The 21144-nt window shown below is 40.3% G+C and overlaps 2 protein-coding genes across 2 annotated transcripts; one reads left to right on the plus strand and one right to left on the minus strand.

Annotated features, from left to right (window-relative positions):
- The first annotated feature begins 1059 nt into the window (after positions 1-1059).
- prok2 (prokineticin 2) lies at positions 1060-4608 on the plus strand. Its single transcript, XM_010882069.2, has 3 exons — positions 1060-1148; positions 3740-3865; positions 4047-4608. Exons 1-3 carry the CDS (start codon positions 1077-1079, stop codon positions 4170-4172), a joined length of 324 nt encoding a protein of 107 aa, XP_010880371.1. The 5' UTR covers positions 1060-1076; the 3' UTR covers positions 4173-4608.
- Positions 4609-7311: 2703 nt separating this feature from the next.
- On the minus strand, positions 7312-9966 carry gpr27 (G protein-coupled receptor 27). The gene has a single exon (XM_010882064.3). The coding sequence runs from the start codon at positions 9017-9019 to the stop codon at positions 7898-7900; it is 1122 nt and encodes a 373-aa protein (XP_010880366.1). The 5' UTR covers positions 9020-9966; the 3' UTR covers positions 7312-7897.
- Between the last annotated feature and the right edge of the window lie 11178 nt (positions 9967-21144).

Genomic DNA, 21144 nt, shown 5'->3' on the forward strand with positions numbered 1-21144 from the left:
CGTTGCAGAGCCTTCTGGTCGCTACAGAGCAACCACCAAACCACACTGTGGCGCAGATAGTCAGAATGCTCTCAATTGTGCAGCGGTAAAAGTTCAAGTATTCAGGCACAGTTTGATTTAAGAACAATGTTATTCTTATAATCAATAGCACATTTTCAACTGTGATAATACTTTTGATCGCTGCAGAATGCTCGCTACTCCACAGTTTTGCCCTGTATCATAACCTGCACCGATGCAGTGCTGCAAGATTTGTGGTCCTATCGGATAGCCTGGAAGTCTGAGACCCTTGGGAGGTTGACCAAAGTCCAAAAACTACTTTTTTCTTATAGGCAAATATATTCATTTAGATGTTGTTGGAGAAATAGCCTCCCTCTTCCAAATTATGGCTCAGTGAATTTGCAAACATTCTATATTTAGAAATAATTCAATGTATTCTGGGTGACATTTAGAATTTATTTCCCAACAATAAATTAATAAATTAAACCTACATGAATTTACTTAAGCTGTTTTGGTGATTGTAATTTCACAGCTACAGGTCTTGTGATTTGTGCATTGGGATGGTTGGACGTTCAGGAGGGCGTTATGAATTCCTCTTGATGTTTCTGTTTATTGTATGCCTGTTTTCTTATGATCATGTAGAAACATTCAATGCGCCACTACTTTTTTAATATTAAAATTGCTTCCTTATATTAGAAATGTTTAAATGTTGCATCTTCTTCAAGGATCACTTAACACTTTCAGGCTTGAAACCACCCCTGGGATGAGTAGCCTGTAACAACTTGGAAATATAATAGTGAGAATTGGGTTCAACATAATGAATTCCAAAGGGATGTTGTTGAGTTTTACCTTGGGCTTCTCTCTTTTTTCTACTGATGTGATGCCGATTCTGTGTGACTCATTGAGACAGTGAATGGCCGGCTTGGTTTATAAACCTCTCTCTGTCCTTAGCACACACGTTTGGAGGCCACCTATCTTTTCAAGTTCATATAACGCACACGTCCACACTCAGGTACGCACAGCAGGCACTCACTTTTAACCTGGAGGACACAGTAGCTAGAGAACTATTCTGCCTCACCATGCAGTCGAGCTGCTCACTGCTAGTCGGTCTACTTCTTCTGTCCTATGGGTCCTCAACAGTCATCACAGGGGTAAGCGAAAGCCAAATGGTTCAGGGAGGCAACTAGTTCTAAATGGACGATATTTTATAGAAACATAATGCTTAATGCTGAGCATGATTTAGCTAACTATTAAATAAATATTATAATTTGTCAAATTCTAAATGTTATCAGGGATAACAATGTGTACAAAATGTAATAGGTTCTTTGTAAATGAATAAGTGTGCAATGAAAACCCAATTAGTGGTGCCTTCATCTTCTAAACAGCGTGTTTGATTCACGTGTGTCATTATCAACTCCTGCCTGGATTTAGTAATAGGAGAACAGTTAAGTTAGCTTGCTGCAAGTCCAACACATATTGAACACAAAAATCATTTTATGTTTCAGGTATTCAATGAAAATGAATGTGCTGGTCTACAATATCATGTACAGCAAAGCTATTAGAATGTATTTTTTTGCTTACATTTATATTATATATACAAATTAAAATCTGTAGTGTTGCTGTTTTACTGCATATATATATATATATATATATATATATATATATATATATATATATATATATATATATATATATATATATATTAACCAGCGTGCCACAACTGGAATTCTTACCTACTGTTAAATTGGCACTACTAGTATATGGCACAATATTAGGTGGTTGTTGAGATGTTCTGATTTCTAACAGTTGTCAGGTTGATAATACCCTGTTGAGTAAAACTTGGACATGCTTTGTTTTGTCAGCTTCAGTGATAATTTGATATCTAATTGTGGAGGATGAAAAATCATGAAGTGCCAGAACAGTGCATGTACCTGTATGTAGGGATGCTATTATGAATAGAGACAGCTACACACGGCCATGAAACAGAAATAAAAAATAAAATAAATCCTACAACTGCCACATTCAATCAGCTCACCACTTCATCTCTCGCCTTCATTTCATTGAAAGTGAGAGTAGTCACTCTGTTGTTCTTATCCCTCCATATAGTTCATAGTTCAAAAGTTTGGGGTCACTTGAATAATTGAAATAAGTTTGAAATAAGTTTGGAATAATTCTGAATAGGAAATACTGCAAAATGAACAGGAAATATATTCATTGACAAGGTTAGAAATAATGTCTTTTAATTGAAATAATAATTGTGTCCTTCAAATGTTGCTTTCGTCAAATAATCCTCCATTTGCAGCAATTACAGCCTTGCAGACCTTTGACATTCTAGTTGTCGATATGTTTAGGTAATCTGAAGCGATTTCACCCAGTGCTTCCTGAAACACCTCCCACAAGTTGGATTGGCTTGATGGGCACTTCCTACGTACCATACAGTATGGTCAAGCTGCTCCCACAATAGCTCACTAGGGTTGAGATCTGGTGACTGTATTGGCCACTCCATTATAGACAGACGTCAATAAATAGTTCTTGCATAGATTAGAGTTGTGCTTTGGGTCATTGTCCTGTTGTAGGAGGAAATTGGCTCCAATCAAGCATCATCCACAGGGTATAGCATGGCGTTGCAAAGTGGAGTCATAGCCTTCCTTCTTCAAGATACCTTTTACCCAGTACCAATCTCCCACTTTACCACCACCAAAGCACCCCCAGACCATCACATTGCCTCCCCCATGTTAGACAAATGGTGTCAAGCACTCCTCCAGTATCTTTTCATTTGGTCTGCCACTGATGAATGTTCTTCTTTGTGATCCGAACACTTCAAACTTAGAACACTTTTTTCCCCTATCTTCCTCTGTCCAGTGTTTGTGTTCTTTTGCCCATCTTAATCTTTTCTTTTTATTAACCAGTTTGAGATATGGCTTTTTCTTTGCAATTCTGCCTAGAAGACCAGCATCCTGGAATCTCTTCTTCACTGTTGACATTGAGACCTGTGTTTAGCAGGTAATGTTTAATGAAGCTGCCAGTTGAGGACCTGTGAGGCGTATGTTTCTCAATCTTGACACTCAAATGCATTTGTCATCTTGCTCAGTTGTGCATCGGGGACTCCCACTCTTCTTTCTGTTCTGGTTAGAGCCAATTCGCAATATTCTGTGAGAGTAGTACACAGCGTTGTAGGAGATCTTAGGTTTCTTGGCAATTTCTCACATGGAATAGCCTTCATTCCTCAGAAAAAGAATAGACTGATCAGTATCTGAAGACAGAGCTTTGTTTTTGGCCATTTTGTGCCTGTAATCGAACCCACAACTGCTAATGCTTCAGATACTCATTTAAAGAAGGACAGTTTTATTGCTTCTTCAATCAGCACAACAGTTTTCAGCTGTGCTAACATAATTGCAAATGGGTTTTCTAATGGTCAATTAGTCTTTTAAAATGATAAACTTGGATTAGCAAACACAATGTGCCATTGGAACACATGACTGATGGTTGCTGATAATGGGCCTCTGTACACCTTTGTAGATATTTCAATAAAAATCAGATGTTTCTAGCTATAATAGTAATTTACAATGACAATGTCTCCACTGTATTTCTGAACAATCCAATGTTATTTTAATGACAATAAATTAGCCTTTCTTTGGAAAACAAGTACATTTCTATGTGACCCAAACTTTTGAACGGTAGTGTGTATACATGCATATTTTTTAATTGTTTGGCAAAGGTAACTACCTCTATATTTCCCCAGGCCTGTGAGAAGGACCGTCAGTGTGGGGCAGGGATGTGCTGCGCAGTCAGCCTGTGGTTCCGAAGCCTGAGGATGTGTGCCCCGATGGGTCGGGAGGACGATCAGTGCCACCCTCTGAGTCACAAGGTGGGCCGAGTTCTGAGCGTCATCGCCCTCTTCTCTGTGCTGCTCCACATCATAATCCATCTGTCAGTCTCTACTAAGGTTTACTGGAAAAACTGAGTGTCCTGATTTTCTTCACAAAAGGTGTCTTTTCTTTTGTCTGTTGGGTATGACATATTAGTTCACCAGCTTTGCCTGTTTCCAGGCTCCTTTCTCTGGCAGGAGACTTCACCACATGTGCCCATGTCAGCCACATCTGGCATGCATCACGGTATCCCAAGGTATATCCAGATGCCTTTCTCCGTTCGTGTATCAGGACTTCTACTTCTGAAGACAACCGGAGAGAAAGCTTTTCCTTCGCTATGTCTGCATCAGCTGTTTTGAAATATATTGTTTCTATATTTGTTAAAGATAACTTATACTCTGGAGGTTGACTTTATATAACAATATTTGCTCTTCCTCCTAAGAGTTAAGAATCTGCAGTTCATGTTATTTAAAACAGACCCACTTTAAAGAATGATGGCATCTAGTGTTATTCTACATTATTCAAGAATAATGACTGGATCTGTGCAAAGCGAAGTGCTCTAAAATATACAGTGCCATTCAAATGTTTGGACACACTTACCCATTCATTTGATTGGTGTCCAAACATTTGACTGTTGTTGTATATTTTACAATGCTAATTATCTGCATTACTATGTTTAAGCCTGTGTGGTGATTTGTTGAGAACACATTGGATCTCTTGCAAACTCAAAGTTCTACATAAAGATTTTTCTGAGTACAACCTCCTGTTAAACTTTTCAATGTCATGTTTAATACTCTATTTTTATGTACAATTATTCTAAGATTTTATTTAGGAAAATAAACTCAACAATGCCTTATATTTGTTATTATTGTCATAATATCATTGTATTCTTCTTATTACAGGGAGGATACGTGTGTGTCTCTGTGAGTGTGTGTGTGCTTGCGCACGCGCGTGTGTTTGCGTGTATGTGGGAGGGTTTTGTCAACAGAGACAGAGCTTGCAGCTGCCCTCTAGGGAGACAGGGAGGAAATGCAATGATGGAGTAATTTTGAGACAGAATGCTCCTATCTAGTTTCAATAACTAGGGCAGGAACATCAGCAATACAGTATCATGATTCTATGGCCATCGCTTTGCCTGGACAGGGTGTGTTGTTAGAAAAACATGAGGCCCAAAGCATGTTTCAAATAACTAACTCATACTTTACTACTATTGTAGGAACTGACCCATACCTCACTACTATTGTAATAACTAACCCACACCTCACTACTATCGTAATAATTGACCCACACCTCACTACTATTGTAGTAACTGACGCATACCTCACCACTATCGTAATAATTGACCCATGCCTCACTACTACTGTAATAACTGACCCACACCTCCCTACTATTGTAGTTACTGACACATTCCTCATGACTATTGTAATAACTGACCCACACCTCACTACTATTGTAATAACTAACCCACACCTTACTACAATTTTATTAACTGACCCATATCTCACTAATATTGTTGTAACTGACACATACATCACTACAATTTTAATAACTAACCTGCACCTCACTACTATTGTAATAACTGACCCACACCTCACTACTATTGTAATAACTGACCCACACCTCACTACTATTGTAATAACTAACCCACACCTCACTACAATTTTATTAACTGACCTATACGTCACTAATATTGTTGTAACTGACACATACATCACTACAATTTTAATAACTAACCCACGCCTCACTACTATTGTATTAACTCACCCATACTTCACTACTATTGTAGTAAGTGACACATACATCACTACTACTGTCTTAGCTTTTTTAATAATTTGAAAAGTTTGGGCATTTATAACTTAGAACAGTGCTATTCCCAACCGAAATTGGTGAAGACAGACTTTTCTCTGTAATAAGAGGCAGCCGGTCTCTAGCAGTTCAACAGCTTTGAAAATGTGTTATTGTCGGGGTACATTTTACAGAGCATTTATTCAAAGCTCATAGCTATAATTAGATTAGTCTGATGGTTAGGGGACCAATTTCTCATTGATTCATATTAATCTCATACTTTATTAATGGGGAACTGTTATTCGGCTCTAGTTATATTTCAGAAGAGATCCTCAGTAGATTTTCACTTCTTAATGAAACAATCTACCAATGGCCCAAATATTGGAGTATACCCACATTACCCCAGAACAGACTGAATATGTTCTGCAAGTTATATCAATGAATTTGCCAAAGCGGACAGTAGCTGAAAGACAAAGATTTTTTTTATCAATAAATGAATCATCTGTTTATTAGGGCTAAGTACCATCTAACTTACTATGGATATTGTTCTCTAGAAAGACACAGTAAAGGCCAATATATGGATAGCCTTGTCATCTCAATGTAGGTATAATCAGCCATTGGCATCAAAAACTGTGGAAAAACAAAAACATCATCCTATTTTCCCCTAAGGATGAAACAGAGACAGATGTCGGGTCAAAAACCTGGCAGTGTGCTTGTTTCAAGAGCACAGAAAAGTAGCCAAGATACAACTCCTGGGGTAGAACTGTTGCATAACAAATGCCTGACCTGAAAGGGTATTTCATGAGCAAAATCACTGTTGAGAATGTTTCAGTAGGTCAGGCGACACAGACAGCCTTGTATATGCATGCTGGGAAGGGAGCGGAGCAGATTGTCAGTGTGTGCCAGGCATGTTGTGATGGTAATCGTTAAGAATGCAGTGAGGCCAGGGAAGTAGTCTATGGTATACCTGGATGCACAACACAGAAACAAGAGCTCCCATCAGGCCCGGCTCTAGCCTTTTGGGGGCCCTAAGCAATATTTTATTCGGGGCCCACCCCCTACCATTCCCTAGCAGTTGGGGCCCCCTACCGGTTAGAGGCCCTAAGGGAATGTTTATATTGCTTTTGACTAGAACTGGCCCTGGCTCCTACTAAATCGTACCTTCCCCTCGGGAGGTGAGCCAGGCTACAAAGATTAGGGACTAATTAGTTGACAGATTTTCATGTACATGCCTGAAACAGCGACGAGCCGTGATCAAAATAATGACTAATGCACTATGTTGGCTTTTTTACATACTGACAGGACCAGGGCGGCTAATTAAAAGTCTTGTGAAAATAATGGAGTGTGATCACAGGCAAACTGGACTCCTGCTGTTCTGCTTTTTCCTCTGGTAAATGTCTGGATAAAAGTGGTAATATAACACGTTAACACTACGGTAACTAGCTATTTAACAACTGTTTAGATACCCCTTGATTTCAGTATAATCAAATTATTTTTTCAGTGTAAAAAATATATATTTTAGATCAAAAATATGCTGTGGTAAAGAGTGGTTTGACAACTAGGTTTGTCTTTCCATATTGTTTTTGTAAAGCAATAAATAAAAGATATTGTCCAACAATCATTTGCTTATTGTGTATTACACAATATATCACAAGAAAACTAATCATTCATTTTTAGTTTATTTACTCTGAAGTACAAACAATGCAAACATCTCTCTGCAGCACTGATGCTTTTCTTCTTTTATAGTTCCTCTTTCATTGTCCATAGAAAAAATTGCATTTGTCTATTTTACAGGGAATGTGCAAGGGAACCATTTTTATTTATTATATGTCAAAATGCAGGAAGAACATGTATTTGCAAAAGACTGTTAAAGTGAGTTTTAACATCTCCACACAAATAATTCTTAGAACATTTTATGAAAGATACAATGTATTACTTTTTTTAAAGTCCAGAACAAATAAAATTGCTTTAAATAATATACATACATTATGTTCTTCTCACAGAATTGACATAGGCTATACTCAAAGAGAAAATAAATGAGATTCTTAAATGTTAAATTATAGTACTTAAAATCAAGACTGGCAACTTTTTGCACTTTCTGTATGTGCAAATAATAAAATGTGGTCTTAAGCTTGTGTGGGAAAATTGGACAAGCATTGCAAAAGAGCAATTTCACCAACAAGGGGTTCTAGACCAATATAACAGTTATGTTCGTTTTCCATTGTCTAAAACTCCAGCAGAAATGATCAGATGACACAGTAAGGCTCTATAGACATAGGTGTTTGTGTGCTCAGACAACACGGGAAACAGGCTCTCAAGCGCATCCTTAGTTCCTTGTTGAATATGAAACACATAATGGGATTCGCTCCCGCCTGAACGAACGTCATCCAAACCGCTGCAGTCAGGTAGACCTGTGGAATGGTATTTCCTTTGACAAATACGCGAAGATAGCAAGCAACAATGTACGGGGCCCAGAGGAGAAGAAACGTCAGGGTTATCATGTAATACATTTTCCCAATACGTTTCTCCATTTTAAATTCATCCAAGACAAGCAGCCTTCTGTTTCCGTTATGCGAGGCTTGCCTGATGCCCACCAATGTTGGTGGGGTGGGACCACGTCCAAATCCTGCAATCCAATTGGCTGCTGCCTGCCCAGTTGCACCTGGCCCATGGAAGGTCCAGTTTTGGCTTATAGCTGGGACCAGTTGAGCAGGTTTCATTTTGCGGTGGTCATAAACGAAACACAGCATCTTTATGTAAACAATGTGTGTCGTTCCCACGATGACAGCCAGCATCAACATGAAGCCCAGCGTGTCGTTTGCTTTCACGTATCGGTGCTCGAAAATGCATTGTTCCTCCTCAGGAATGAATTTATAGGTGCCGACGTCGAATACAGGAGGGAAAGCCATAGCGACGGAGAGGGTCCAGACCATGCATATCACTGCCACACAAGTCCATAATGTCATTCGTTTGGAATAAAACCTGTGGTGTGCTATCGCCATGTATCGAGTGACACTGACGCAGAATAGCAGAAACGCTACATGAAAACAAAAAAGGACTGACATGAAAGCGATAATCTTGCAATTTATAATGCTATATGTCCAGGTGGAACCGTTGCTGATTGATATCATTACAAAGGGAAAACACACGGCAGATCGTATTATATCCGCTAAGCACAGATCAAGTAGAAAATAATATGGTGCCTTTTGAAGAGAGCTGTCTTTCAGCACCAGCAGGGACAGCGCCACATTCCCTACCAGGCTGACGCAAATAATCAAACCAAGCGAGGCCAGTTTCACCGCAGAGGCGGTGATAGCATAATTCTGTAGAGAAGGATTGCTTTCCCCAAACTCGCTTGTATTTGCCATCTATGCAACCAAGCTAGGTCTATTGTCAAAGCCTCGTCGATTATATATTCCCACATCAAGTCCTGCTCCCCCCTGTAGAAGTATCAATGATTGATCGAAATTGGCTGGTGAAAAATTAACATGATGCATGCTTATGTTAGGCTACAATACCTCAGGGTGAATAGCATCTGCGTTTGAACCGATTTAGAAAATAATTCATCTTTCTCCTGGGTTTAAAACAGGCTATTATTTCAAAAGCGATTGAGATCCATCGAAAAAAAAGTCACCGTTTTACATTTATTTTCTTGCTATCCTCCATCTCAAAAGTGTAGGTTTTGAATATGAAATATACCCCATATTCGTAGTTCCATGTTTTGGTGACAGCAAACGGACTGCTCGGAAACATGCAGTCTTTGTGCAAACCATCTTAAATGGGTCCGTTTTTGGCAGACATTTCAAAAACATATCTCCATTTCCACTGATGGCGGAGGTTCTCGTTCTTCTTGCGGAATAAATAAACATAGGTCGGAGGACAGGCCGTCATCGTCACTTCAGCACGCAATTATTAGGGTAGGGTAAGCTATAGTCAAACCAGTGTTCACCCAGCGCAAACGAAGGTATGGCGTATGAATACATCCAGAAAAAAACGGTTGTCTGTACAAGATAGCCAAAACGCTGTTTTGCATTTGAGAAAAAGATGGCCTGCATTTAGTCTACCAAACGAGGTTGAATCTTGAATAGGATGAGGTGGAGACTGAGCGATGACACCGAACAGCACCGGCTAATCTCGAGATAGTTGAGATCCGCGTCCTCAAATGAATCAGAAACGGAAACCGTTGTCCTCCTGTGCGCGCACGTTGGTCTGCATAGTCTACATTAGTATGGAATCATTCGATAATTGGATCCTGTCTCATGCATTCCCCGGGCATGCTTTCCCATGTCTGGAGAGGCTTGTCATATGCAATCGTTTCAGAATGCTCAGTTCCTATTACACAGAGGCAGCTTTAAAGGCACAGTCTTATTTAGACTCAACAGTAAGATGTTTCATAATTTCCGCACGTGCAGGACAATTGGAGAATCCACAACTGTTAGCCAAATAGGAATGAAGTGCAATCCATAAGTATTTGGAGAGGACAAATAGTTTTTGCTCTGTACACCAGCACTTTGGACATGAAATTATACCATGACAGTGGGTTAAAGCACAGGTTGACAGCTTTCATTTCAGGGTATTTTAATTAATATTGGATCCGTTTCCAAGGTGTTACGCTGCTATATTATTGTGCTGGGGGACATGAGGGATGTACTACTAACTTTTCTCAGTTTCCTCCAATTTTAAATTTTAGAAGGAGATGAGGTCCTGGTCCACACCTGCGGATTACCTGGTTTGGGGGGACCGTTGCTGTTCCTGTCCTTGTCCACCTGGTCATACTTCTGACCTAGTCTAAAATCGAATATACTCTGGATTTAGCCAAGAGAAATTTATTTATTATTCCAATTGGACTAATATCTCACCCGGCACAGCCAGAAGAGGACTGGTCACCCCTCTGAGCCTGGGTCCTCTCTAGGTTTCTTCCTAAAATTCGACCTTCTTAGGGAGTTTTTCCTAGCCACTGAAATTCAACACTGCTGTTGTTTGCTCCTTGGGGTTTAATGCCGGGTGTCTCTGTAAAGCACTTTGTGACAACTGCTGTTGTAAAAAGCGCTTTATAAATAAATTTTGATTGATTGGTTTGATTGATTAACCGTTTAGTAAGAACAGCATGTTTTGTACCTGGTCCACCCATGTAAGGGTGCCAAATGTATTTGGACAGTTGGCTTCACAGTTGTCTCTAATTAGGAAGATGAGTTTCTTTGCATCCAATCAGCATGCACAAGAGCACTGTTAATGTCTGTCTGTCAATGTTTTGATTCTAGGTATTGCCAGTGGTGGCTTTAGAGATTTGGGGGCCCTAGGCAGAGACTGATTGAGGCCCCAATATCATCAATTTTGTAATCATTTTTTCCATATCAAAGCCATACCGGCAACATTTTGAACACACCTTCTTTCTGTATTGCTGAATGGAACTGCCACTTCCAAAGACACTTGCATCTCAAGGGTACATACTGCCTTATACAGTTGTGCTCAAAAGTTTGCATACCCTTGGAGAATTGGTAATATATGTACCATTTGTAAAGAAAACATGAGTGAGCAGGCAAAACACAGGTCTTTTATTACTTATGGGATTCACATTTAACTGCAGGTCATAACAGAATGGCACAATCATAAAACAAAACATGGCAACAAAGACAAAAAATGAACTGACCCCTGTTCAAAAGTCTGGCTGCCCTTAGTTCTTATTACTGTGTATTGCCCCCTTTAGCATCAATGACAGCGTGCAGCCTTTTGTAATAGACTGCACGCTGAAATCTTGGCCCTGAAATCTTGCAGGTGGTATATCTGCCCATTCATCTTGGCAAAATGCCCCCAGGTCATGCAAAGTCTTTGGTCGTCTTGCATGAATTGCAAGTTTGAGATCTCCCCAGAGTGCCTCGATTATATTAACCCTTTGGCGCGTACGATCACACTGGTGTGATCAATCTAGAGTGGTCCCTGGAGCGTACGATCACACCGGTGTGATTAGAACGTCATGTTTAGAACGCACCATTAGCATACCTAGCTACAAGTAACGTAACAATGGCTGGTAAAACCGCGCTATTATTTACTCACATTTAGCTCAAACAGTGTTTATAACTTTATTTCCTGATTGTAATTGTTTCAAGACCATACTATGATATTAACCAGGTAGAAAGCATTCAAATCGGGACAAGAAGTGTTAGTTACGTACCAACAGACAGCCAACACTAATGCACAAAAACGAATTATATTAGCGACTACTACCGATCAAAACCATTGCAAAAACTTTCTAGAAGTTACATTCCCCGTTGTATGCATTTTATATAGTTTATTCATTTTCACTGCACTGAATAACTGGTCACGATTTGTTAGCAAGCGGGCAGCTGACGTTTGCTAGCGGTTAGCTGACGTTTTCTAGCTAGCTACAGTAATAAATCAACCAACTTTTGCAGCTCTTAGAATTCGAGTCAACGAGAGAAGCTTGCAATGCAATGCATGTAGTGTTCCTTACCTAGCAAGGTGACTGTTCAAATGCTGGCATGAGTTCAAATGCTGCAGAGTACTGAAGTCACGTGCAAAAAAACTCACGCTGGGGGGTCGGTAAGGAATATTTGAAACTCACGCGTGAAAAGGTTAAGGTCAGGAGACTGTCATGGCCACTCCAGAACCTTCACCTTTTCCTGCTGTAACCACTGGAGGGTCAACTTGGCCTTGTGCTTAGGGACATTATCGTGCTGGAAAGTCCAAAGAGTCCCATGCAAATTGTCTGCCAGTATTTTCTGATAACATGCTGCATTTATCTTGCCATCAATTTTAACAAGATTCCCCGTGCTTTTAGAGCTCACACCCCCAAAACATCAGTGAGCCACCACCATGCCTCACAGTGGGGATGGTAATCTGTTCACTATAGGCCTTGTTGATCCCTCTCCAAATATAGCGCTTATGGTTGTGACCATAAAGCTCTATTTTGGTCTCATCATTCCAAATTACAGTGTGCCAGAAGCTGTGAGGCGTGTCAAGGTGTTGTCAGGCATATTGTAACCGGGCTCCTTTCTGGCAACTCGACAATGCAGCTAATTTTTTATCAAGTAACTTGTATTGTGCTCCTTGAAACATGCACACCGTCTTTTTCCAGAGCAGCCTGTATTTCTCCTGATGTTACCTGTGGGTTTTTCTTTATATCCCGAACAATTGTTCTGGCAGTTTTGGCAGAACTCTTTCTTGGTCTACCTGACCTTGGCTTGATATAAAGAGATCCCCGAATGTTCCACTTATACTTAATAAGTGATTGAACAGTACTGACTGGCATTTGCAAGGCTTTGGATATCTTTTTATATCCTTTTCCATCTTTATAAACTTCCATTACCTTGCTACGCAGGTCTTTTGACAGTCTTTTATGCTTCCCATGGCTCAGTATCTAGCCTGCTCAGTGCAAACACGTGAGAGCTATTGCAATTTAAAAAGCCACAGGTGAGGGAAATTCACCTTTAATTGCCATTTTCACCTGTGTGTGTCACCTTGTGTGTCTGTAACAAGGCCAAACATTCAAGGGTATGTAAACTTTTGATCAGGGCCATTTGGGTGATTTCTGTTTTCATTATGATTTAAAAAGGAGCCAAACAACTATGTGATAATAAATAGCTTCATATGATCACTATCCTTAAATATAAGACCGTTTTTCATATTTCCAAAATCAATGCCAACATTTCCCAATTTCTGCCTGAGTATGCAAACTTATGAGCACAACTGTAAGCCACAACTACAGTGAAGCACAAAGCACTTAGCCACTATGTTCAAGTGTACAGTTCCTTATTATGATCAATCAAGTGTGTTAATTCACCTTCCTTTTCTCACTATGACACACCTTTCCTTGTCTGTCAGGTGGGAGGTCCACTTATACCTGGATCAGACATTATCTTCTACACAGTCAAAGGTTTCTTGTGGAGCCAGGGGAGGGTAAACATCAACATAGCTCATTTGTGATCAGTAGCACTGTCATAATCAACATTTGCGTCATTATAATCAACATGCGTGATGTTAGAAGAACGACATGATGGAATTGAACGTCTTCTTAACCTCTATCTATTGGCCATTTGTGATGCAAGCGCTTTCTTATGTTACTGTCAAATAATCATATTCAGTAATTGCCGCACATTCTAAGCTATTCACGTTTATGACACAAATAATAGCCGCAGCCGCTAAGCTATTTTCTGTTAGGGACACACGCTATTTTCTTCTTTCCTTTTTTTCTGCTACACTCACATACAAGCGTTTCATATTTTAAGAACTTTGCCGTCCATCTCACGAGTAGCAGGACCCGGCTGACCGAGTAAACTACATAACATCTTTCAGTTTGCTGCCGTGAGAAACAAAATGGGACAGACCATTTGAGTAAGAGAGGGGTTGAGAAGCGAAAGCGAGTGTATTACACTTCTGGATTTTTGCCTTGTTAAAGTGTAATTGTATAACAGCCTCCACCAGAGTAGGTGGATGTGCTCAATTACTGGCCTGGCCAAACATATTGTCAACATAACGTGAGTATAGCAGACATTATTATATACATGTAAAACACTTTTGGATTTGTTAATTTTGTTCAGGAAGTCCTCATGGTTCAAGGAAAGGAGATTACAAGGTCTAGCATCTGGTTTAGATACCTTTATATAAGGGGTGTATGTAGCTGAGAATCTGTTATTGTTGTGTTTGGGACATAAGACTTGGGACATAAGACATTTGACTTTGTGGATCATGCAATCACTCCTAGTTCTATCTAGTTAATGAAATGTTAAAGTAGCCTGTGTTAAATTAATCTAGGACAACATCAGGGAAGACAAGAGGTAGGCCTGCTTCAGTCCTTCATTAAACAAATGGTGTTTCACAGACAAAAATCCATGCTGTAGCAAGAGCCGGCAGTATGGCCCAAAAGGAGGACTACCACTGCTCAAATGTTTACAATGATTATACTGTCATAAACACTGGTGCATTTTAGAACATAATACATGTGATGTGGACCTGTGTCACACAAATGGGAAAATATCAGACATGGCAACACTGCACTACCTCCACACCAGAGATGCTTTCCAGTATCTAAATGCTTTCCAGTCTTTTGTTGCCTCTGTCCCAGCTTTTTTGAAACATGTTGCTATCATAAAATTCAAAATGGGCATGTATTTAAAAAAAAAAAAAAACATTTCTCAGTTTCAACATTTGATATGTTGTCTTTCTACTGTTTTCAATTAAATATTGGGGGAAATGATTTGCACATCATTGCATTCTGTTTTATTTGCATTTTAAGAAGTGTCACAAATAGTTTGGAAATGTAGTTTCATTTAGGTTTCCAATTCACCTAAAAGTATTACTGTCTTTAGTCGCGGTCTTAAATCATGAATGCAGTTTTATGGCAAATTAAACCCAGTCCAATTTCCAGTTCCGCCAAAATGGAAATCAAACAACCACCAACAAAGGTAGTTTGTGCTCGTTCTGGCCTGGTGCAGCTTGGTTCCACTAGCAATGCTATCAAAATTATTCATTTTTTCTTTGTAATGACATTTAGAAGGTTAACACAGACTTTTATATTGTACGAACACCAATTATATGATACACTCTGTTAAATAAATGGATATTGTTTATGCACTAATATGACACTACATTATTTTTGCAACAACTACAGTGGGGAGAACAAGTATTTGATACACTGCCGATTTAGCTATTTTTATCATAGGTACTCTTCAACTGTGAGTGACGGAATCTAAAACAAAAATCCAGAAAATCACATTGTATGATTTTTAAGTAATTCATTAGCATTTTATTGCATGACATAAGTATTTGATACATCAGAAAAGCAGAACTTAATATTTGGTACAGAAATCCTTTGCAATTACAGAGATCATAAGTTTCCTGTAGTTCTTGACCAGGTTTGCACACACTGCAACAGGGATTTTGGCACAGGTTTCGGGGCTGTCGCTGGGCAATACAGACTTTCAGCTCCCTCCAAAGATTTTCTATTGGGTTCAGGTCTGGAGACTGGCTAGGCCACTCCAGGGCCTTGAGATGCTTCTTACAGAGCCACTCCTTAGTTGCCCTGGCTGTGTGTTTCGGGTCGTCGTCATGCTGGAAGACCCAGCCACGACCCATCTTCAATGCCCTTACTGAGGGAAGGAGGTTGTTGGCCAAGATCTTGCGATACATAGCCCCATCCATCCTCCCCTCAGTATGGTACAGTTGTCCTGTCCCCTTTGCAGAAAAGCATCCCCACAGAATGATGTTTCCACCTCCATGCTTCACGGTTGGGATGGTGTTCTTGGGGTTGTACTCATCCTTGTTCTTCCTCCAAACACGGCGAGTGGAGTTTAGACCAAAAAGCTCTATTTTTGTCTCATCAGACCACATGACCTTCTCCCATTCCTCCTCTGGATCATCCAGATGGTCATTGGCAAACTTCAGATGGGCCTGGACATGCGCTGGCTTGAGCAGGGGGACCTTGCATGCGCTGCAGGATTTTAATCCATGACGGCGTAGTGTGTTACAAATGGTTTTGTTTGAGACTGTGGTCCCAGCTCTCTTCAGGTCATTGACCAGGTCCTGCCGTGTAGTTCTGGACTAATCCCTCACCTTCCTCATGATCATTGATGCCCCACAAGGTGAGATCTTGCATGGAGCCCCAGACCGAGGGAGATTGACCGTCATCTTGTGCAGGTCTACAATTTTATCCCTGTTGTCCTTACACAGCTCTCTGGTCTTGGCCATTGTGGAGAGGTTGGAGTCTGTTTGATTGAATGTGTGGACAGGTGTCCTTTATACAGGTAATGAGTTCAAACAGGCGCACTTAATACAGGTAATGAGTGGAGAACAGGAGGGCTTCTTAAAGAAAAACTAACAGGTCTATGAAAGCCGGAATTCATACTGGTTGGTAGGTGATCAAATACTTATGTCGTGCAATGAAATGAAAATTAATTATTTAAAGATCATACAATGTGATTTTCTGGATTTTTTTTAGATACTGTCTCTCACAGTTGAAATGTACCTATGGTAAAAATTACAGACTTCTACATGCTTTGTAAGTTAGAAAACCTGCAAAATCAGCAGTGTATCAAATACTTGTTCTCCCCACTGTATATGATTTTTGATAACACAAATCTGTAAGCTGTGATTAACCAGTGCCCTCTGCAGGCAAGGCATGTTAGTACAGGTGTCACAGAAATGCAGTAGTTACAGTAGCATCCTACACTATTTGAGGGAAGGATTCATCAGCGTCTTAAATCTGTATGGTATGCAACATTCATGACCAACTAGGAAGGTAGTCATTAACAGTTGTGATGTCGTAAATACCAGTTGGTTGCTTTAACCTGCTTTGACCAAAAACAATATTGTCTATGTAGGTACACTGACAATAATAATACATTATATTTTTATAGCACTTTTCAGGGACCCAAAGACACTGTACAATAGTGACATGGAACAGAAAACAAACCAAAACAAAAGAAATACTATGAGAAAACAACAAAGATTGAGAGTGTGGGATTTGGCGTGGCTATGGGTAGGCGATTTTGAACAGATGAGTCTTGATGCGTTGCTGGAAGATGGGGATAGTCTCAGAGTCATGGATGGTTTTGGGGAGAGAGTTCCAGAGCCTAGGAGCAACCCTTGAGAATGCCCTGTCACCAAAGCCTTTGAGCTTGGACTTGGGGATTATGAGGTGGCCTGCAGTACTGGAACGGGGTGTGTGTGTTGGTTGATATGGAAGAAGAAGGTCGGAGAGGTAGGCAGGGGCAGTATTGTTTAGGGCTTTATATGTCAATAAGAGGATATTGTAGTTGATGCGTTGGGAGATAGGAAGCCGGTGTAATTCAAAATGACAATTCATTGATTCGTGCATCATTCATTATGTCACCTGATAAAGACCCTCAATATTTATTGTAAAGGGGCATTAAGGTAATCCCTGGGCATTTTCAGAACCTTTTGAAGTGAATTCACTAGCATTACCTGCTTGTGTCCACAACCAAACACTGACTATCTCATACTGCACATCAACTAGCTCACAACATCACTCAGTCATTACCCAAAGCCAACAGCCGTGGTTGCCTTTCTGCTGGAGCAACCACTGAGTGGAAAGTAAATGGCAGCACTGCACGAACAAAATGCAATGTTAGTAAGTAAAACCAGTTGACTGAAATAGTATGACTCACAACATAGGCAAAATGCTAAACTGGCTAGTTTCCGGTTCTTTTGACATTTTCCCCATTCATTTTTCTCATAGAGGATTTTTAGATCCAGTTCAAATAAGGTCTGTGTTAACGTAGGAATACACAACTTCACCGTTTTGATAACTGAGTAAATATATATAAGACAAGGTGACTTACATTAATATAATTGCCAGAATTTAGCCAAAATCAACGGAAAGCTAAGCCGCTATTGTGGCTATCTCACTGAACTTAACTTACGTTCGACGTCATCACCAACTGCAGCCTGTGGTAGTTGGAAAACCATCCATGTTTCCCGTAGAGAAGAATCTAAACAGCAAGAATATGGTTTGATTCTCCAAATCAGCTTTTGTAGTTTTAATAATTGATTGGCTGAGCACAAGTTTATCTTTCATAGTTTTTCTTCCTCGGCGAGGGAGAGGCGTCACTGGAGCAATGTGTTAAGCCACAGTACAAAACTTGTTAGCTGCGAACAGCATTTTGTATCATTTGTCTTAAAACGTTAGGTAACTTTATTATTTACAAGATATTCATGTTGCACAGTATGGAATTAGGTTTTTCCACCAGGCCATGTATATAAATATGAACATGCTACTTGTCTGTGCCCCAATTCACAGACTTACACCCAATCTAGCGCCTGTGAGCCAAGGGCCATTTTTAGTAGTGAAGTCATTTGTTTCGCCCCAACAAAAATCCTTAATTGCTGGCCCTGAACCTCCCAGTCAGCATGATGTGCAATAAGGGGTTGGTGCGCTGTCCCATAGCCTTATTTTAACACCTGTACAACTGATGTTGTGTGGTGAAGTCAAGGTTCATCTAAAGGAGTTCTTCTGACACATGTACATCTGATGTTGTGCAGCTCAAAAATAGCCAGTGCAGCTGCATGGCCAGATTTATGAGCGTAGCAATTTAACACAAGATCCCAAACCTCTAATATGATCTGGTCATACAATACAAGATGGATGTGTAGGCAGAATATATTCAGAATGTAAATAATGTCAGCATTAGAAATTATAAGTAGTATCCTGGATAATATGTTTATTGATAATATATAAATTCTGTTTTTCTTGTATCTTGTTAGCTACACATACAACACAGGCTAAACTTCTAACCTTACCTATTGCCGCACTTCTGCTAATGTCCACACTTGTAGTGGTCTTCTGCCCTTTTAATGCTCATCCATAAAAATGACATGAAATTGACAGTAACGTCGACAAACTAAGCTAACTATTAGTAATATTTCTAAAACAAAACAATGTATTTGTTACTGCACTGCTAGCTTGCTAATGGCAATGACTAGCATAGAAAGATGATGGAAGATATGTAACACTTCATTTCAACACAACAGCACAAGAATTTCAGAATTACTGCGCTGGTAAATACCACTTCCTAATTTTTCTTAAATCAGCATCTCTACATGAATGGCAGCCATTCCATTCCAGTGTCTGTTAAATTCCAACACAGGCACACCTCATTTTACTTAATGAGGTACTGATTAGGTGATTACCTGAACCAAATCTAATTTAACGAGGAAAAGTTTCAAAACCACTGCTGTGGTCATCACTATCCTCTTGCAATAGGACCAGCTGGGTGGCAAAAACAGTGCAAGAAGTACCTCAACGATAATTTTAATAAAAAAAATAACTATTCAGCAGTAGAGCTGCTGCTCCTTTGCGTCGAAAGGAGACAGTTGAGGTGGTTCGGGCATCTGGTAAGGATGCCCCCAGGATGTCTCCCTAGGGAGGTGTTCCAGGCACTTCCAGCTGGGAGGAGACCTCGGGGTAGGCCCAGGACTAGGTGGAGAGATTATATTTCGACACTGGCCTGGGAACGCCTCGGGATCCCCCAGTCAGAGCTGTCAAATGTGGCTCGGGAAAGGGAAGTTTGGGGTCCCCTGCTGGAGCTGCTGCCCCCGCGACCCGATACTGGATAAGCGGATGAAGATGAGAGAGACTATTCAGCATGACAAAAGAGTTGAAAGGAAAAGCTTTGAGTGCGGAAAAGAAGCGTTTAATTCTGGCTTTACTGGCAGAGGGATACAGTGAGTGTCAGGTTGCTTCCATCCTGAACATTTCAAAGATGGTGGTTCATAAGAACAAGGTCAAGCAACAGACATTGTGGACAACAAAGCTACAGACTGGCAGAGGGAGAAAACGACTGTCCACTGACCGAAATTAATGATCATTCGAATGTGACGCAACAACTGTAGGATCAAGTGACCAACAAAAAGAATGCCAAACAGCAGCTGGGGTGAAGTGCACGGCGAGGACAGTTCGAAACAGGCTCCTAGGGGCAGGGCTGAAGTTGTGCAAAGCTAGAAAAAAGTCCATCATCAGTGAGAAGCAAAAAAGAGCCAGGCTGAAGTTTGCAAAAGACCATAAGGATTGGACCGTAAAGGAATGGAGTAAGGTCGTCATCTCTGATGAGTCAAATTTTCAGCACTGCCCAACACCTGGTCGTGTCATGGTTAGACGAAGACCTGGAGAGGCCGACAAGCCACAGTGTCTCGCAACCACTGTGATATTTGGTGGAGAATCAGTGATGATCTGGGGATGCTTCAGCAAGGCTGGAATCGGGCAGATTTGTCTTTGTGAAGGACACATGAATCAAGCCAAGTACAAGGTTATCCTGGAAGAACACCTGCTTCCTTCTGCTCTGACAATGTTCCCAGAACTGTATGTTGACATTTGTCACCTTGTTCTGATGAGATTTGAACAGTTATCAAAACAGCGAGGTGGTATAAGTCTACATGAAACACAGACATTATTTGAAGCGATTCTAAAATCCCTTATGGGTAAAGTGAATGGGGAAAATGCGAAACAAACCGGAAACTAGCCAATATAGCATTTTCCCGCTTGGTTTTATGGGGATCATGACGAGTCGACTATTTCGGTCTACACTCTCTGCAATAACAGTTCTCACCAAATGCATGAGAGCCTAACCAAAACAAATCCATTCATTGTTAACCTGGCAACTTTTTTATGACAGGTGTTTGCAATACTTTAAAAAATGAATAAAACAAGTAGATAAATATATCCTACCCATGCACAATCAACACCAAAATGAGATGAAGACCAAGAAAAATCACGAAAACAAAGGCCTTCTGAACCCTTCCACCCGTGTAGGGTGATACAACTAAGATTCCACACTCAGTTTCTCAAACCTTCCTTAAAAAGGTGCTGCAATCTTGGTTCTTTCCCTTAAACTATTAGAGCCAGTTCCGCAGACACAAACTGTGTGATGCGTCATGCCAAAGAACTGCGCTTTGCCAAAGGTATATTGGCCATACTGAATACCACACCGTCGTGCCTTATCGCTTACATGTACCAATGCCT

This window comes from Esox lucius, chromosome 17 (assembly GCF_011004845.1).
Source record: "Esox lucius isolate fEsoLuc1 chromosome 17, fEsoLuc1.pri, whole genome shotgun sequence".
NCBI lineage: Eukaryota > Metazoa > Chordata > Actinopteri > Esociformes > Esocidae > Esox > Esox lucius.

Coding starts and splice junctions, on each gene's coding strand:
- gpr27 (XM_010882064.3), bottom strand. CDS start 9,019: ATGGCAAATACAAGCGAGTTTGGGGAAAGCAATCCTTCTCTACAGAAT.
- prok2 (XM_010882069.2), top strand. CDS start 1,077: ATGCAGTCGAGCTGCTCACTGCTAGTCGGTCTACTTCTTCTGTCCTAT. Junction 1,149..3,739: donor CCTCAACAGTCATCACAGGG/GTAAGCGAAAGC, acceptor ATATTTCCCCAG/GCCTGTGAGAAGGACCGTCA. Junction 3,866..4,046: donor GCCACCCTCTGAGTCACAAG/GTGGGCCGAGTT, acceptor GCCTGTTTCCAG/GCTCCTTTCTCTGGCAGGAG.